This window comes from Rhinolophus sinicus, chromosome 10, assembly GCF_057876585.1.
Source record: "Rhinolophus sinicus isolate RSI-liver-muscle chromosome 10, RSI-T2T, whole genome shotgun sequence".
In the NCBI taxonomy this organism is placed as follows: Eukaryota; Metazoa; Chordata; class Mammalia; order Chiroptera; family Rhinolophidae; genus Rhinolophus; species Rhinolophus sinicus.
The window spans coordinates 12,510,174-12,529,415 of NC_142510.1; the positions used below are offsets into that span (position 1 = coordinate 12,510,174).

At 54.1% G+C, this 19,242-nt stretch overlaps 2 protein-coding genes across 2 annotated transcripts in view; one reads left to right on the forward strand and one right to left on the reverse strand.

Annotated features, from left to right (window-relative positions):
- The window catches only part of SEC14L5 (SEC14 like lipid binding 5), a 47,164-nt gene extending 47,101 nt beyond the window's left edge, over positions 1–63 (reverse strand). Inside the window, exon 1 of the mRNA XM_019756468.3 lies at positions 23–63. The gene's annotated coding sequence lies outside the window, so the exon portion shown is untranslated. The remainder of the gene's footprint in view (positions 1–22) is intronic.
- Positions 64–14,552: 14,489 nt separating this feature from the next.
- The window catches only part of PPL (periplakin), a 45,767-nt gene continuing 41,077 nt past the window's right edge, over positions 14,553–19,242 (forward strand). Inside the window, exon 1 of the mRNA XM_019756411.3 lies at positions 14,553–14,998. Coding sequence (XP_019611970.3) covers positions 14,937–14,998 — 62 coding nt within the window. The 5' untranslated portion in view covers positions 14,553–14,936. The remainder of the gene's footprint in view (positions 14,999–19,242) is intronic.

Sequence of the window (19,242 nt, forward strand, 5' to 3'; positions counted from 1 at the left end):
CCCCCCCGCAATTTCCACTCACCCTCGCCCTGGGAGTCTTCGGGGACGCAGCCCCGGGTCAGTGCGGAGCAGAGCCCTCCGGGGACCCCGTGGCCGCCTGGCCCGGAGCACAGCGCCTGAAGCGAGGTCTGTCAGTAGCCGCCGAGCCTGGGGCGTCCGGTCCTGCGCACCCTGGGGCCCGGCGGGCCAGGTTGGGGCTTGCGGGTCTGGAGAAAGACCTCTCCCGCGGGAGCGCTCCAGGACCCGGGACAGCGGAGATCCCGGCCCTGCCCCGCCCCTGAACTGGCCCCGCCCCACCCCTGAACTGGCCCCGCCCCGCCCCAACTGGCCCCGCCCCGCCCCTGAACTGGCCCCGCCCAACGCGTCCTGCCATGGCCCCGCCTAGATTTTCCCTGCCCCCTGACTGGTCCTGCCCCGGCCTGGCCCCGCCCCATTTTAGCCCCCATCCCTTCATTTTGTCTTCTTGACCACGTCCCCAGCCTGGCCCTTCCCCCAGATTGGCCCCGCCTCATGTAGGTTCCTAACCCATACTGGTTCCATCCCTAAAGCTCGCAGGCTCGGGAATGGCCCCGCCCCGCTCCAAGGCTCCACCCCCAGTCTAGTTCTGCCCCGCCCAACCCCGCCCTTCCTAGTACGGTTTACACTTGGCCTCTTCCCTAACTTGGATCAACCTGCTCCTCCTGGGCTCTGAGACCCCGCATTTCCCACTGGCCACGCCCCAGAGCTTCATGGCCCTGCCCCAAGTCCCGCCCATTTATCGTTCATTCACTTGACAAAAATTCACAGAGCACCTGCTAAGTGTCAAGTCCTTCCAGGCTCTGGAAAGTCATCAGTGAACAAAATACACAAAAACCCTTGCTCTCGTGGACTTTACATTCCGGGTGGGGGGAGACAGATGTTAAATAAATAAGGTAAATATATACTATGTGAGATGGCGGAAAATGCCAAGTTGAAAAAAATAAGTGGGGAAGGGGTTCAAGAAGCAAGTGGAGTGAGGGTACAATTTAAAACAGGGTGGACTGGGGCCTCCATGGGAGGGTGATATTTGCCCATCATCCTCATTTTAGCTGGCACCCAAACCCTTCCAGCCCTAACAGGATCCCCAGGGACCCAGGCTCCCTTCCATAAGCCCTCCCTTCCCGTTCCCCATCTGTTCGGCCTGGAGGAGCCAAGAAGCTCTGTCATCCGTGTATTCATTCATTCGACATTTACTGAACACGTACTTTGTGCCAGCACTGGGTGACTTCACCCATTTACAAGGGGGAATCAGACAGATGCGCGTGCCCTTGCGTAGCCCACAGTCCTGGGTAGGAGAGGATGTACAGGGAAACAGACAATGCTCCATTTATCAGATGTATCTTTGCAGCCTGTAATACCCAGCCCGTTTCCTTCCCAGAGTGCATCAAACTCTATTATCATCTTATTTACTCATTAATTTTTTTGTGGGTTGTTGACTGCCTCTCCCTGGAAATGGTGAGCTCCACGAGGTCAGGGACCGTGTCTGTCTTGTTCACCTGCCCTCAGGTCCGCAGGATCTTACCTGGCACACAGTAGGTGTTAAGTCCGTTTTCTTGATTATCAAGGATGGAAATGGAGTACAAAGTTCCCATCCAGGCCACAAGGTGGCAGCAAACGACAGTCCATTGCTCCTGAGTCTCCACACGAAGGGGAATTGTAGGGGGGAGGGGTCCAGGGGTGTTTTGCTGCACTCTGGGCTCATCAAGGAAACTAGCACGCTTTTCTTGACTGTCAGTGCTGTCGGTGCAGGTGCGTAGTGAGCATTAACACTTCGCTGTTGTTACAGCACAGAAGGCGTTAAGTTGGCACAAAGTAACCACAGAGAGGGATGTTTACACTTGGAAGGATGCGGCGGAAGTAGTCTGTCCCAAACTTTCCAACTCCTAAGACTCCCTTCAGCAGGGAGAATATTCAAATACAGATTCCCGGGGATCTCGGGAATGGATGCAGGGGATCCCAGGATGCTCGGAGTAAATGCCGGACCTGAAAAGGGAGGTGGTGCGCTCATAAGCGCTCCTCCCAGATGTGGGCGTGCTTCCGCTCCCATTCACTCTCTTCCGCCCAGGCAGAATCTTCCTGGCCACCGCACCTCACACGTGCTTCCTTTGTCACAGGAGGTGACAGCTTGAGGGAGCAGCCGCGAGCGTGGGAGAGGCAGGGAGTGGACCAAGACGAGCCAAAAGGAGTCGAGGAGAAGCCCTGAGACTGCGGAAGAAGGTCCAAATTTCCTGGTTCCATCAGCGCCACCTCCCCACCCCCGCTGGTGAGGACGTGACTGCGGGTGAGGGGAGGGGTGTTACAGCGGGTGGGTAGAGAGCTCCAAGTGGAAAACGGGGCCCAGAGGAGAGTGAGAACCTAACTCCGCCTCCTCCAGCTCAAAGGCAGCGAATTAATACCACCACCCACCACGCGTTACCTGTATGGACACTGTTGTAATTAGTTCTACCGTTTATTGAGCACTTATTGGCACTTGCTGTACCAAGCATCATTCCAAGCATTCACACATTTAATCCTCAAAAAAAAAAAAAACCCTTGTAGTGATTAAAATGTTCCGGTACTCCATAGAGGTAGGTGGTGGTGGCACAATGTTGTGAATGCACTAAATGCCACCAAATTGCACACATCAAAATGGTTCATTTTATGTTACATGACTATCACCTAAATTTAAAAAAAACTAAGATCAAAACTATTTTAATCTTCATTTTAAAGACAAGGAAACTAAGGCACAGAGATGTTGAGTAACTTGCTCAAGGTCACACAGCTAATATGGAACTCAAACCAGGGCTCTGGTTCTCCAAAGCCTTCTTCCTCCAGGGCTGCAGCTGAACTACCCCAAAAATATGATTTCCTAGTCTGAGCTGAAATGATAGCCAGGCATCCTGGCCCCAGACTAAGAAGGTACCAGAAGGATGGGGTGATTCGATGGGAATACTAGAGGCATGAAATCGGTCCCGGGGGCAGGACCTCCAGCCTCTTCCTACTTGCTGCTTCCTACTTGCCCTGTGGGAATAACCAAGTCAAAGCTGCCGTTTGGTGATATAGATTTTGAAGACTCCAGAAATCACCCCAGGTCTTTGAATATCTCCCTACAGATAGGCCAACTGCTGCAGGAAATTCAACCATTAGTGATGCATTTATTTGAGTAAAACCCTGGGCCCAGTCCAAACACAGATGCCCCTGAAAGGGGTCCTGCAGGGAAATGTCCACAGTTGGGTAACTCAATGTGACACCAAGAACAGGTGGGATGAAGAGAGGGGTGGAGTGAGAGGGCCCAGGGTCCAGACCTTTGTGGGCATAAATGGTCCTCCATCCCGGCCCTAGAATACATAACGGCCCTGCGATAGTACTGAAACTGGAGAGAGGAGGGCATTTTTTTATTGTGGTAAAATACACATAATACAAAAGTTACAATTTTAAGCATTTTTAAGTGTACAATTCAGTAGCTGTTAGTACATTCACAGGGTTGTGCAACCAGCACCACTATCTAGTTCCAGGGCATTCCAAAAGGAAACTCAGTCCCATCAAGCAGTTACTCGTCCTTCCTCCCTCCCCCAGCCTCTGGCAACCCCCAGTCTGCTTTCTGCACCACATCTCATTTGTCCCAGGGGCTGCCTCTGGTTCCTTTTGCTCCCTTCTCAGATGGAGCTCAGAGGCCTCCAGGATTTAGAAACCTGAAGGGAACCTGGAGGGCCCTAGGGATCATTGGCAGGGCAGCTGTGTACAGGTGTGCAGGTTGTAGCCTGCACAATTCTATGCAAAGGTCCTGATCATTGGGCGGCTTTGATTGAACAGAGCTGGAGTCTGGGGGAGTCTGACCCAAGGGGCTGCACAGCCAGACCCCACCCATCTCCAAGTCTAGTCACTTCCACAAATGCTTTTCCGCTGTTTCCGGACTCCACCTGGAGCTGCATGTTCGGTCGGGGTCCAAAGGTGAGTAAAAGGGCCTCTGAGCCCTAGGAGCACTCAGTGAGGAGGGAAGGGGGCAGGAGCAAAGGTAGGGTGGTGCAGGGGAGTCAGCATGGTGCTCAGGAGGTGGCTGGGTGCAGAGTGGTGAGCGGTGGGTGCTGGAGTCACACTGGCCTGGGTATGCGTTCTGGTCCTTCCACCTCCCAGTGTCTCTGCAGTGTATGTGGCCGCAATGTACCCTTCTTTAAAATGGGGGCAACATGGAAATTTTTCAGCCTTAAAAAGGAAGGAAATTCTGACACCTGCTACAACATAGATGAACCTTGAGGACATTATGGTAGGTGAAAGAAGCCAGACACCACAGGACAAATATTGTACGGTTTCATTTATACGAGGTCCCTATGTCAAACTCATAGAAACAGAAAGTAGAAGGATGGTTGCCAGGAGCGGAAGAGGGGGAACAGGAGTTAATATTTAATGGGCCCTGAATTTCAGTTTTGTAAGATAAGATAGTGGTGGAGATGGATAGTGGTGATGGTTGCACAACAATGTGAGTGTACTTAATGCCCCCGAATTGTACACCTAAAATGGTAAGTTTTATGTTATGTATATTTTACCACAATAATATTTAAAAATCACATTGGAAAAGTAAAGAAAAAAGAGTAAATAGGGCCACATTGGAGGGAGGGACCAGCTCCCATGGGACTTTGTTGAGGGGTGGCATTTGAGATGGTACAGTGTAGGAAAGTGGTAACTCTGCTTTACTTATTTATTTTTTATTTTTTTTAAATATTTTATTGGGGAATGGGAATAGGACTTTACTGGGGAACAGTGTATATTTGCAGGACTTTTTCCAGGTCAAGTTGTTGTCCTTTCAGTCTTAATTGTGGAGGGCGCAGTTCAGCTCCAGGTCCAGTTGCTGTTGTTAGTTGCAGGAGGCACAGCCCACTATCCCTTGCGGGAGTCAAGGAATCGAACCGGCAACCTTGTGGTTGAGAGCCCGCGCTCCAACTGAGCCATCCGGGAGCTCAGCAGCAGCTCAGCTCAAGGTGCCGTGTTCAATCTTAGTTGCAGGGGGTGGAGCCCACCATCTCTTGCAGGACTCAAGGAATCAAACTGGCAACCTTGTGGTTGAGAGCCCAGTGGTCCATGTGGGAATCGAACCGGCAGCCTTTGGAGTTAGGAGCATGGAACTCCAACTGCCTGAGCCACCGGCCGGCCCAACTCTGCTTTATTAAAAGGTGATTTTGACACCATGCAGTCCACCCATTTATAGGGTACAAGTCTGTGATTTTCACTGTATTCACAGAACGCTGCAATCATTCCTGGGCTATGGCCTCTTCCTGGACCCTCAAACCGAGTCCCTCAAGATCTCTACCTCAGTCAATGGTCGCACCGCCTTCTCTTCTCCGTGTGTCTCAATTCTCCCTCAGCCTTTCTCTTACAAGGACACCTGTCATGGGGTGCGGGGTCTACCCTAAATCCAGAAATCTCATCTTGAGATTCCTAACTTGATTACATCTGTAAAGACCTTTTTCCCAAATAAGGTCATATTCCCAGGTTGCAGGGAGGTCAGGACTTGGATTTATCTTTTGGGGGCCACCACCAGCCCACTGCAGGGCCCAGCTTGCAACTGCAGAGTTGGCTAGCCTACTCCCTCCCCACCCTGCTCTCTCTCCTGTGCCCCACTCCTGTGCCCTGGGCTTACTTCACAAGCCAAGTCCCTGTACCCAAGCTCATTCAGGAACAGCCTAGGGCAGCTGCAGACTCTGACTCCTGATTGGAAGGAGAATGTATCACCATTGCCTTGCAACAGATTAGATGTGCCACCAACCCCCACCCTCGGTCAGGTCTTCTGGGAGCTTTTGGAGTGGGGAGCAGCATCAGGGGAGTGGGAACCAGCAGAGGGAGAGGCAGGGCTGTAATCTAATCAGTCAGAGACCCGGGAAAATGAAGGAGGCTGTGTATAGTGCTGGAGCTGGGCATTCTAACAATAAGCGGTCAGCTCAGGCCATGATTCTGCCCACCAAACGGGTCAGACTAAGGGGCTGGGAAGGTCAGAATCTTGGGCACCCAAAGCTAAGCTTCGCCCCATCAACAGTGCTGACCCCAAGGGATCCCCCCCAGTCAGTCCCTGAGGCCTGAACTGTCCTACCAGCTCTCCGAGCTGCCTCTGCCCTGGGGCAGAGGCAAGGGTCCCAGGCTGCCCACTTGTCTTTCAAGCCTGGACCCAGGCTGACTTTCTGGAGCCTCTAGTACAATAGCCACCAACCACATGCAACAGTTTCAATTGATTAAATGAATTTGAACATATCATATATTTATGTAAACAATAGTAAATATAATACAGACAATAAAGTTAAAAATTCAGTTGCATGAGCCACAGTTTGTTGCTCAATAGCCATATGTGGGTAGTGGCTCCCAGATATATGCGGAATATTTCCATCGTCGCAGGAAGTTCCCTGGACAGGGCTGCTCTGGCGTTCCCTGGACCAGCAGAAGCTGGGCCCTTTGAGGGAACAGGATGGACTGGGAAGGGCCGGGGTGGAACAGGGACCTCAGGCCAGGAGGAGGGGTTGTTTCTCCAGAGCCAACTGGTGTTGACTCATCAGTCCCAGAGGCTGGGCCCAGGCCTGGGCGGGATTAAGCCTGAGCCAGTGACCAGAGAATGGCCTGGCAGGGCAGCCTGTGGGGGCTTGGCCACCCAGGTCCTAGGCAGGAATGTTTGACTTCAGCAGAGCGAGTGGACAAAGGGCCTGGGTAGACCGAGGCAGACAGTCATAGAGGGCAAAGTCACCGAGATACGGGGGCAGCTCTCTTTTAAATCACAAATGGCGAAAATACAGAGGGTGCCAAAAAATGTATACACATTTTAAGAAAGGAAAACTATTAAAATTGTAATACTCAATATATACCAATAACAAAAGATGAATACAAGTCACGTTTGACTTCTGCAATTACAAGAGATACTCACAGTGGTTACCATCAGCATCCAGATACTTCTGATTACGGCAAACTACTGCTTGAGCAACGTTGACTGAAGTGTCCACTTTTATACATTTTTTTGGCACCCCCAGTATAACACCCAATGCTGGGCTACTTTTATTTGCTACACCCCAGGCTTCCCTGCTTGTGAGGCCTACAGGTCCTCCTCACGTTCCTGACCCCTGTCCACCCTTCCAGACTATGGTGTTTCATCATTTATCAGTCACTCCCCCATTGATGGGCACTTAGGTTATTTCATTTCTTAAAAATGTGGTTGCTTGATTTTCTCTCCCCTTCCCAGACTGGGAATATGCGGCTGTAACTTGTTAGCTGCTGTATCCCCCAGGGTTAGGTATACAGTAAGTGCTCCATAAATGGATGAGTGAATGTGTGGGAGGCACTGTGGGGGCGAGAGGTGGAGATCCTCCCCTAGGGTGGTCAAGGAGCCTGATTCCCATGGAAATGTCAGTGATACTCAGGAGGGAGGATGATGAGGGAACTGGGGGTCCTTCTTTCCTTACCAGGGCGACAACCACCATCATCCTTGGATCTGGCTCCTTTCCTCAGTGTCCCTGGGCCCCTCTCCACGACTTTTGTCTGCCTGCTCCATGACTCTGTCGTTGGGGACAGAGGTCAGGTGCCATTATCCATCCATAGGTGGCCTCAAACTTACACTGTCCCCCCATCCCTACCCCAGTCCTATACAGTAAGCTCCCTGAGGGCAGGAACCTGTGTCTCATACTCAACCTGTATCCTGAGTGCCTAGAACAAGACTTGTCACATAGTAGGTGCTTAGTAAAGATCTGATGAATGAATGAATGAACCCCTTCTCTTCTACTGTAGTTCTGAGTCAGGACCTACTAACCCGTGGCTGGTTCTCCCCTGGAGACGTTCCCTGCGACCACCACTATATACTGACCCTCTCATTCATTCATTCATTAATTCATTCACTCATTCATTCATTTAACAATGACAGTAAGCACCTACTCTGTGCCAGGCACCCTGATGAATGGTGGTGAGGGTAGGGACAAGGGCACTGGCTCAGATGGTAGGGTTTAAATCTTGAGTCTCCTCCTGACTGCCTTGAGCAAACACGTAATGTCTTTTTGGTTTCCACATCTGAAAAATGGGGAGAGGAAGATGGCGAGTTCATTCATCTCCATTGTGGTAATGCTTTCACTCTTGGTTGCTTATGTCAAAACTCATCAGATGGTACATTTTAAATACATACACTTTATTGTATATCCATCATAGTTCAGTGCAGCTTGAAAACATAGTACCAACCCCCAAGCCAAGCACTTAGCACAGGGCCTAGCATGTAGTAAATGTTCAGTAAAAGTGGTTGAAGTCATTATTGCATGTCTGACTTCACTGAATCCTTTCAAGACCCTATTGAGCAGGTGCCAGAGTGTTCCCATTTTGCTGGAGGAGAAACCAAGGTTCTGAGAGGTGAAGACATTTCCCTAGGGTCACAGCCAGGAAATCTAGGAGCTGGGATTTGACATCATAGCTCCCTTGCTTTTCCCCAATTGACAGATGGAGAAACTGAGGTTCAGAGAGGTTAAGCCACCTGCCTAAGGTCACACAGCAGGATGCACAGCAGAGTCAGTATTCAAACCCATGTGGGCTTCAAGCTAAAACCTGATTTGATTGTGTGTTTTGCCCCTTGTCACCAGCTTTGTCCATCACTCAGGCCCCCAGGCTCAGGAAGGATTGGGATCCTGACCTCCTGACCTGGGCCATCCCCATGAGCTGTCACATCCTGGACACTGGCCCCAGAAATGCAGCCCCACTGGTCTGGGCAGACCTGGGGAGACGTGAGCCCTGGCAGGGCCCTGTGAGGTAGGCGGGGGTGGGAGGAAGTAGGCTTGGGCGTTGAGGGGAGCACAGAATTTTTGGGGTTGGGTTGGGCAGCCTGTCCTTGGGGAATCCCAGGCCTGGCAGAGCCTGTCTGGCTCCACTCTCTGCCCTTACAGTGTGACCTCCTTGCTGGGTGGCCCTCCCAGCCTGGTCTGAGAGGCCCAGGGACAGGCTTGAAATGAGGTGTCCAGAGATGTGGGACAGGTTGTGCTAGAAAGCAGTCCAGGGTTCGTGAGGCCTGGATCTACAAGATAGACTGATGGGGCAGTGTGGCTGGATCAGAGTGGGCGCCAGCCTGTGGGTGAGGCAGGGCTGGAGAGGCCCCCTGCTGAGCTGAGGCTTAACCCCTCAGGGGCTGGGTTCCGGGGAAAAGGCCAGGGCAGCCAGGGGCACCAGAGGCTGGGAGCAGCCACTGTTCAACCACTGGTGAGGAGCTGTTTCAGTATTTTGACAACAGACACAGCACTACAGGTGTACACCTGCATCCAAGAAGGGCTGGCAGGGCGTCATCAGAGTAGGGGCTGGGGCGGGGGGGAGGGGGGGAGAAGGCTGCCTGGCAGGCAGTGGGAAAGTGGCCAAGATGGGGCAACCTGCCAAGGGCCCCCCCAGAGGGTAAACCTGGGGCACATTTTTGGGGCATGACTCAGGGGCAGGCAGAGTGATGACTCACCCTGGACCCTCTCCTTTCCCTGCTGCCAGAGCCCAGCCTTCCCTCTGGCCCCAGGGAGGGCTGTGGGGAGCTCACCAGGCCCCCAGCCCAGGACTGTGAGTCAGCCCATCTGGGCTGGAGGGCCAGCATGATTTTCCATCCCTTGCATTGTTTTGCTAGAGAAGTAAACAAATGTTACAAAACTCGGGCTGAAGTTGGGCCAGGCCCCTGCTGTCTCCTTGGAGTGCAGGGAGGAGAGGGGCCTCCATGCCAGGTGTACTGGCTTGTCCCCATTTCACAGATGAGGAAACCAAGCTTCACAGAGGTTAAGCCACCCACCCAAGGCCACATAACTGGATGCATGGGAGAGCCAGGATTCAAACCAGGTTGCCTTCAAGCTATAGCCAATGGGCTCTTCCCAGGGGCCTGTATACCAGGGCCTAAGCTTGTGCCATATCTCTTCCTGTTCACAACTGCTTCTCAGAGTGGCCCAGAAACCACCAGTTTTAGCATCCAGGGGAGGGGGTTATGTGCTTGTTAATACGCAGATTCCTGGGCCCTACACAGACCTACCCCACCGTCATCTCGGAGCAGGAACCCGGAATCTGCATTTGTAAATGCTCCCCAGGTAGGGTTGAGGCCATGCATTTGGAGTCAGGAGAATGGCTGTCCACAGGAGAGTAGGCCAGGCCTCCACCCTGGGAGGAGAAGGCTCTTTGGGAAAGGAACAGGCCACCCAGTCCTGCACACTCCCCTCTCTCCAGGGCTGGGGGAATGCTGCCCTTCTTGTTTCAAACTGGTTCACGGAAACACCCTAGCCAGCCCACGAGTGGGTGAGCAACTCTCCAGCTGCTGGGGAAACAATGACAGCAAACAAGGAGAGTGTGGGTGACCCTTCGGGAAAGTGGTAGCCTCCTGGGAGCCAGAATCCTGGCCCAGCTACAGAGAGGACAGGGTTCAGGGGCCCAGGCTGGCCTGGTTGCTAGGGAACCGGATGGCTCTGGAGGTGCCATCTCCTTGGGGTTAAGCATCAAGCAAACACCAGGAAAGCAAACACCCTCCCTAAACCCCCATCCCAGGTCGACAGAGGGATGAGTCACTTGGCATAAGAGGGGAACCAAACAAATCCCATCTGCCCAGAGGAGGATGCACAGGGCCAGAACACAGCTCCCACCCATCCTGCCTGCCCAGAGACGAGTGTCGTGCACACGTATGTATACATGTATGCACACAGCCACGCCAGCTCAAAGCCCAGCTTTTAAAGAATGAGGGAGGAGGGATGATGAGGCACAACTAGAATTCCTCCCTAAACCTGCTAATTCTCCCCTAAGCTCCTGGGCGGGGGCCCAGCTGAGTCAGCAGAGCCTGGCAGGGTGGAGAGGGTGGGGGCTCTGAGAGCTCCAGCTCTGGAGCAGGCTGACCAGGCTGATGGGGCACCAGCCCAGCTGACACAGACCTCTCAGGACCTCAGTGCCCTTCCCTGGAACATGAGATAAGAGCTCTTCCCCCCCCCCCCGTGGGGGGTTCTTTGGGGTCAATCAATCAGTTTAGGTGTGTCAAACACATGCCATGTTGCCTGGCACAGAATCACCTTCAATAAATGAGAAATGAGAAATGGCATTAATATCATCAATGTTATGGCTATTACTGAGCAGCTGAGCTATGAGCCTGCCAACCTGGAAGTCCCTGGTCTAATTCCTTCCCGTAAGCTGAACTTCAAGTTCCTAGGAGGTGGGGGGAAAGGAGATTTAGAAAGTTCTTGTAATTGCTTGTACCCCTCAACCCCCTAAGCATCGAACTTCCACCTACAGATGTAACCCTCTCCCCATTTGTTGGACTCTCACTAATTGCCAAGGGGGCATGCCAAGTGCTGAACAAATGGGAGCTCACCCTATGACGGGGGGTGTGGGGGGGGAAATGCTACAGTTGTGTCCATTTCACAGATGAGGAAAACTGAGGCTCTGGCAAAATGACTTGCCCACATTCACACAGCTGAAAGGGACTAAGTGAGGGCTCCGATCTAGGGCTCTCCCTCCCCATCTCTGGAGCCCTAATAAGACTCTTCTTCCCAGACTTATCCGAGGGGACTCTGTAGTTGTATCTTTGTCTCAGGCTCTCAGCAACTGGACAATAGAGTGGCTTCCTTCCCCAGCGTGGGTTCTAGTTCCCCCAAATTTCATATCTTCCATAATCCTTATCCACCAGTATCTCCCAATACCTCTTCCAACAAGGATGGAAGTTATTAGCACCACAGAGTGTGGTGGGTACTGACAGGGGCACGAAGTTGAGGGGTGGCATGGGAGGGAGCAGCAAGGAAGGCTCTGGGAAGAGGGAATGTCAGACTTGGGTCATTGTAAACTTTTAGTTATTTAAGTGTGTTTTTCCAGGACCCATCAGCTCCAAGTCAAGTAGTTGTTTCAATCTAGGTGTGAAGGGCGCAGCTCACAGTGGCCCATGTGGGGATCGAACCGGCAATCTTGTTGTTAAAAGCGCCGTACTTTAACCAACTGACCTAACCAGCCACCATCAGACTTGGATCATTTTTAAGTGAGTTTTTTTTTAAGTAACTGTAAGAAGCCATTAAAAAAGCAATTCAAGCACATACCAAAAAAAAAAAAAAATCCAAAAGAAATGTTTAAAAAATTCAAATAAATAAAAAATTAAATCCAAACAACTATAAAAAGGTGTGCAATGAAAAGTCAGATTTTTCTCGTCCCTCCCGAGGGGACTCGCGGCTAACAGTTTCTTGTGGATCCTTCCAGAAGTTTTCTGTGCATGTACACACGTATCTTCTCTCCCTCACCGTCTGTGTCCCTTGCACTTTGCTTCTGACGCCTGACTACAAGTGCCTCAGCAGTATTGCACAGCACCTCTCCTTTTCCACCGGCAGGGTCTTCCCCGGGGTGGATGTGCCCTGCTGTTGTTTTTAAACCATCCTCTCCCATTGGCCATCACATAGCTTCCTCCTCAGCAACAGTGCTGCCCTGAGCATCCCCTGAGAGCCGATTAGCCCCACATGAGGAAAAGGTAATGGGAGTAAGGAAAGGGTTTCCAGGCAGAGTTGCCACAAGGGCAAAAGCCGAGGGGCCAACAAGTTTCCTTCCTGAGCCCCTGTCTGGAGCCCACATGAGGTGTGGGGAAGGGGTTCTGGGTACAAGCTCTCTGCTGAGTTGAGGCTTCTGCAGGTCCCAGGTGGGCCCCCCACCTGTGCTCTGAAACCTTGGCTCTTCCCTGACATCTGCCTTCAGTGTCAGCTAGCTGGAGGCTGACACTGAGGCCTGTCCTAACCTCAGACCTGGGAAAGGAATTCACTGCTAGATGGAGGCAATTGCTCAAGCCGTTCGCTGTCGGGTGGTTTAATTCCACGCCTGGGGATGAGGTGGGGGGGGGGAGGGAGGAGCACCTGAGAGAGGAGCCAGGCACAGCCAAGTTCACGGGAAATGGCAGGGTTAGATCTGGCAGGAAGGTCTGTTAGGGCTCCCCACCTGAGCAGCTGGCGGGGAGGGGCTGCAGGCAGGATGCCTTCATCCTGGCTTCTCAGAGAGGGACTTGCCAAAAGTTCAGATTCCTGACCCCCCCCACCCCCCACACTCTCTAGTTAGGAGCTCAGAGCCCTCGAATCTGCATTTTCACAAACTCCCCTGGGGATTCTGATGCACACCTCAGAGCCACTGTGTCTTGCAGGGCCCTGTATCCTTTTTAGTTTCCCAGACACTTGAAAAGTTAATTTAAGGGTCATCAATTTTTAAAAATTATTAGTATGGCTGAATCTCCCTCCCCCTCCCCCAAGAGAAAGGCCCTTTGCTGTTTTTTGGGTTTTCCCTTTTCTCATCAATGTAGCAGAACCAGGCAGCCAAGGCTGGGAGAGTGTTAGCAAGCATATGTTGGATGAGTGAATGAATGAATCCATTGGGAGTGATAGACCCTCCCCCAGACAAGCGCACATATGGACACACACTTTGAAAGCAACTGTAGGGGATTCACAGACCCCCTTAAGCCCACCCACAGATGCCCCATTAAGAATAAGGTTTCCTAGAGTCTCTGTAACACTGAAACTGCAGTCCTTTGGTGGCAGAAATAAGAGAAGGCCCAAAGGACATTAGGTGTTTTCAAATGCTGCTGGGTCTGGGCAGGGTAAGCTCTTGGGAATCTACTTCCCCACCAACCTCCTTATTTTATCATAAAAAACAGGTGGTGAAGGGACTGGCCTGAGGACTGTGGGTGCTCAGTGGGAGTTCCTGCCTCCCTCCTCCACAGACCTCCTTGCTCCCGTCTGCGTCCTATTAGCCCCTTGGCCGTGATGTCTCGCTGCTTTCTGACATCTCCTTCTCAGAGGGTCTCAGAATTCCCAGTGCCCTCCAGGCGGTCACTGACCCCTCCCAGCTGTCGGGGCCTCCTTCCGGCTCACAGTCGGACTGGGTTTAGTGTCTGTCCAACTGCCGCCTTCTCCACTGCACACACTGTGCCCTGGGTACACACTGGTTCCCCATCTACCCCAGGCGCACAGCAACACACAGTGTAACCCGGGCACATGCTGGCAGAATTGTGCAATGTGGCTATTCTGAACCGGAATCCAGCAGCTTTTATGACCAGCCATGAAATAGTTCTAGCCTGCCAGGGCCTGGAGTTATTAAAGTTTCAAAGGATTTTTTTGTCTGCCCTAGATGGCTCAATAATAATGATGGCAAAGCTTCCTGCAGACTTGGGCCAAGCACTGTGCTAAGTGCTTTGTGTGAGTTATCTACAAGAATCTCTTAATAACCCTGTGGGATGGGGGCGGTTGTCACTGTTTGACAAATAAGGAGACTGAGGCTGGGAGTGCTAAAGAAGACTTGCCAAGGAGTCAGCAGACCGTTTGTGGCGGCAGCATCTGAAGTTGGGCGGCACACACCGAAGCCCTCTTTTCTCAATTGCCATCAACACGGCTACCACCTGAGTGTAATAATTCACTAGCTATCCGGGGCACAGAGACCCGTGTCCCGACTCTGCCACACCGATCTGGGCGGCCCACCTGAGTGTTAGCCAACAAGACGCAGCAGAGAGGCAGGTGATGTCCCTCAGCCAGGGGGCGCGCCAGGCCCTGGGGGAGAGGGTGGGGCTGAGAGTGCTCGGAAAAGCGGCCTGTGCGACCCCGCCCGGTGCCCAGCCATTGGAGTGCCCGGGCTGGGAACGGGGTGTCCGGACAAGACCCCGTATCCCCACCCCCGGCCCAGGCCGGGCACCCCACTCGCTCCCGCCGGGCCAAGGGCGCGCGCCCAACGCGCCTGGAAGCACCGCCCGTCCGGTGGCCCCTCCTCCGGGAAGGTAAGCACCACCTTCCCGGGAGCGCCCAGAGAGCCGGTGGCTGGCGGGCGCCCCGCCCCCCGCGAGTAGTGACTGGGTGCCGCAGTCGCGCCGCAGTCGGGCTCCGGAGCCGCCACTCGCTCACCTGCGCCCGCTGCCGCCCCTGGGTGCGCGCAGGGCCTTCCCGCCGCCTACTGCCCAGCTGCCTGACCGCCCGCGCACCCCGACTGCCACCATGAACTCGCTCTTCAAGAAGAGAAACAAAGGCAAATACAGCCCCACGGTGCACACCCGGAGGTGAGGAGGCTGCGCCCAGACGTCCTCGCCAAACCCGCGAGCTGGGGGCGCACTGGGCCGGGATGCGCCGCCGGGGGACGTGGAGGGAACGGCCAGGCCCTGAGGGCTGCAGGGAGCCCCGCAAGCACGGTCCTGGGAGGCCCGGGGGCGCAGAACTGAGCCAGGAGTGCGCGACGCGCGGGAACGCGGGAACTGAACTGGGAAACCCCGCCGCGGTGGGGATGGGGATGGGCTGGGGTCGCCCGAGGGAACACCGCGTTTCTGGCATCTGAGAGTTCTAGAAACCCGAAGAGCACTGGCTTAGCGCCTAGAGGCTGGGGAACTGAGCTGGGGGTTTGGGGGAGCACCTTGCCCTAGGGTCGCCCTTGCGCCGGGGGTCCTCTTGGGCAGGAACGAACCACCAGGGTGGGGAGCGGTGTATGCGGACAATGCTACACATAAGGCGGGGGTAGAGGGTGGGCGCAGGGGACCTAGGAAGCACCTTCTAGAAGGGAAAGGGGCGGGGAAATTGAGCTGGGGCGTGGCGGGGGGCGTTCACCTGGCTTCTTGGAGAACGCGCGGGTGCTCCTGGTATTGGGGAGGCTGGAGGTGGGGAAGACGCCTTGGGTGAGGGGATGCTACCTGCCACCCTGCCCTCGAGCCTCGCCAGAAGGAACCGGTGGGTGCGAGGTCGATTGGGTGTAGGGGCACAGGCTGAGGTACCTCCTGTTCCCACCTCCCGGGAATAGCAATGAGTGGGCGGTTCAGGACCTCCTTCTGGCTGCACGATTTCTCAGGGGCGTGGCCCTCCCCCCACCAGCCCCGAAACTGGAAGCTTCTCTGAGCCCGGGGTTCCCAGGGCGGCCTGGGAAGGGAATGACATGTCTTGATGTGTTTGCGTTGAGAGGGCAGCCCACGTCCGTTTTGATAAGCCTAATGTAATCACTTAATAACCGGTTTAGGGGAGCCTCGTGGAGATGCTGAGATTGAGGCAGGGGATGGGACTTTGGCCCCTGTCATGTCCCCTCTCTAGGGAAAATGGGGTGGGACCTCCCATTTAGGAGGGAGCACTTGACCAAATTTCTCCTGACAAGGGGCTTCAGGCAGGCAGGGGACTTAGAGAATTGGACAGCCCACCTGCTTGAGTATCCACCCCAGGGCACCCTCACTCTGAGCTGGCGCCCCGTGCCCCTGAGCAGCTCCTAACTCCCTCCCAGGCCCCAGATGAAGGCGAGAAGACTCTGGCCAGGGCTCCCACCCCACCCGTGTGGTCCAGCCCAGGCCAACCTGTCCGACAGGTGCTTCGGGGCCTGGGTGCTGGCGCAGGGCGTGTGGGCACTCCATTCCCTTGAGTTCCAGCCCTTTCAGAAATTCCACTGTCGGGTCCCACCCGCCCCCACCTCTCCTTTGGGCTGTTTCTTGCTCAGTCATTTCTTCCTCTCCCCTCAGAGCCCCCCCCCCCCACCTCCCTGGTCTTTCACAATCCCAGCGATGGGGCAGGGCTCTGCATACTGTTCCTTTGTGGCTGGGTCCAGCTGGCTCTCAAACCCAGCTGGGGTCCTGTCCAGTCCCTGAGCTGTTCTCTCGGGCATTGCACAATTCCATGTTCTGTGCCAGCCACAGAAGACTGTACTGTTCTCCCCCCCACCAAAACTCCGGCCCCTCCAGTCCTTCACTCAGGCACACACCCACACACCAGGAGATGGGCCAGACCTCGCCCTGCGTCCAGTCCCCCAAGGCCTGGGCTTGGACCTAACAGAAGGTTATAATAAACCCAGAGAAGCTGAGAGGGACTCAGCCTTCCCAGCAGAGGGTAGGAAGGATTCCCATCCTTTCTAGTTGCCTAGACTCTGAGGGCCTGGGATGGCAAGGACATGAGGTCCCGCCCCGTCCATACTCCTGGCCCAGGGCGGCCACCCTTGGCTGACTGATTGATATAATGGATCCCAGATCTCAGCTTAGAGGTGTCTTTCTCCAGGAAGCCTTCCCGATTCTCTCCCCAGCATAGAGTGAGACATCCTTCCTTTCAGCTCCCATGGCCTCACACAGTTACAGCCCTGAGTAGGCTCCAGATGCTTTCCTGGGTGTTCTCACCAGCCCAGTGCACCGCTCTGTTCCTAACCCTCCAGGGGGTCAAGTTCATGGACCAGATTGTGCGTGGAGGACAAGTGGGAGACAGGTTCTTGCCCCATTATCTAAACAAGAATCTTTTGAGTGTTACCTACTAGCCCCGTACTTGTAGCTCTGAGATGTGGTCATAAGTCATAGGACACTGAGCCAAGTTATTCTTTCACCCCGAGTTTCTGGGGGTCTCTCTCTGTTTTCTAGGGGAGGGTGGGGTTGTCACTGAGAGTCAGCATGGCGTGGTGGACAGGAGCTCTGGTCCTGGGGCAGAATGCCTCGTTTCTGATCCTGGCTTTGCCACATCTGCTGTGGGCAAGTCAGGGAACCTCTTTGAGCCTCAGTTTCCTTGTCTTCAGAGCAGGGATGCTGTTCCTAGCTCCTGCATGGGAATGCTGGGAGGAGCAAATATGACAGTGGAGAGAATACCCCAGGCACATAGGAGGTACCCAGGCAGCATCACCGCCCCAGCTGAGGGTCCCCAGGAGCCAGGAGTTGTGACCATCACACCCAGACAGTCGCAGCTTTGACCTGCACAAACGTAAATTAGTGAACGGAGCACCCCCACAGAGAAAACTGCCCCTCCCTGTTTGTCAGCCTTTAGCAGCTGAAACTGGGGAGGGCCGGACAGGGTGTGAACCTCACTGCTCCTGTTGCCCTGGTTTGTAATGACACGTGTGGGAGCTGATGTTCACACCTGAGCTAATGACAGTGTCTGATGGTGCAGGTCACGGAGGACAGTGTCCGGCCCAGCGTGGGGAGGGGGAGGGAACCTGCCCCCACCCTCCTGCTCTGTGGCTAAGAGTGCAGCCCCAGCCAGCCCTTACTTCCTGTGTGCAACCTGGGGTGAGCTGCTGGGCCTCTCTGTGCCTCTGTTTTCTCACCTGTAGATTGGGCACAGACATACCACCTGCCTGGTAATATAGTTGGCTGAGGATTTAATGAAATAATGTAGGAAAGGGTTAAGAATTATAGGAGGTCTCAGTCCATGGCAGCTATAATGAATATAACTATTGAACGAATGCAGATAAGGCACCTACTGTGTGCCTGAACTGGATGCCAATGGACAGGCTATGCACTGCATGACTCCAGGGTGCGATTCCTGGATATGGAAGAGGCATGGACAAGCTCCCTGCACTTGATGGCGTTCTGCTTAATTACGTCTCGGGGGTGGTTACGTCTCGGGGGTGGTTGTCGCCAGCGGGATGGAACTGGACAGAAGTCTCCAGCCCAGTGGCTCTGGTCCCTAACTGGTCTGAAGTGAGAGCTGTCAGGGTGGAGACCTGGGAGACCAGGGAGGACTTGCTGGGGAAGGTGTCCAACCTGTCGTGGGGAGGAGTGGAGTGGTTAAGATCCAGCTCTGGAGTTAGACTGAATTCTACCTGTTAGATTTTGGCAAAGAAATTTGGCCTCCCTGAGCCTCAGCCTTCCCATCTGTAAAATGGGACTAGTCTTGCTCTTCTACCCAAACCTGGGTCCCAGTAAGCACCCAGCAGCCTAGACTGGCCTCCCGACCTTGCATGGGCAGGGTGCTGTGGGAATGGCCCAGTTGTAATTGGGGAACTGGCGTGGGAGGTGGGCCCGAGGCTTTGGAGGCTAGTGTAAGGGACATGTACCCTCCTCAGGGTACCCTGAACCTCTTGGTGGCTAAGAGCATAGAGCTTGATGTAGCCAGGTGTGAGTTCAAGCCCCAACTCTGCCTCTCTTAAGCTGTGTGGCCTTGGACAGATCATTTAATATCTCTTGAGTCTCAGTTTCCTCATCTGTGAAATGGGAGTGTGATAGCAACTCCCCAGCTGAGTGGATCAAGAGAGAAAATGTGCGTGATGGGCCCAGCCCTAGGCCTGGTCCGTGGTGAGTGCTCCGTACACCATAGCGGCCAGTATTCGTAATCACACATGCTCTTAAAGATTGGGCTAAGCCCAGAGCTGACAAGGTAGCTGGTCTCCTTCCAGCTGTGGAGGCTGCAGCCTGGGTGGGGCATGGGATCAGCTGACTTGCATCCATCCATCCCAACATTCATGTGGATCACCTCCCCCATCCTTAGGTAGACACATGGAAACACACATGCACACGTCAATGACAGCTGGAAAGCCTGAAGTGCTACCACGCTAGCCCACATCAGTGACAGCTGGAAAGGCTGA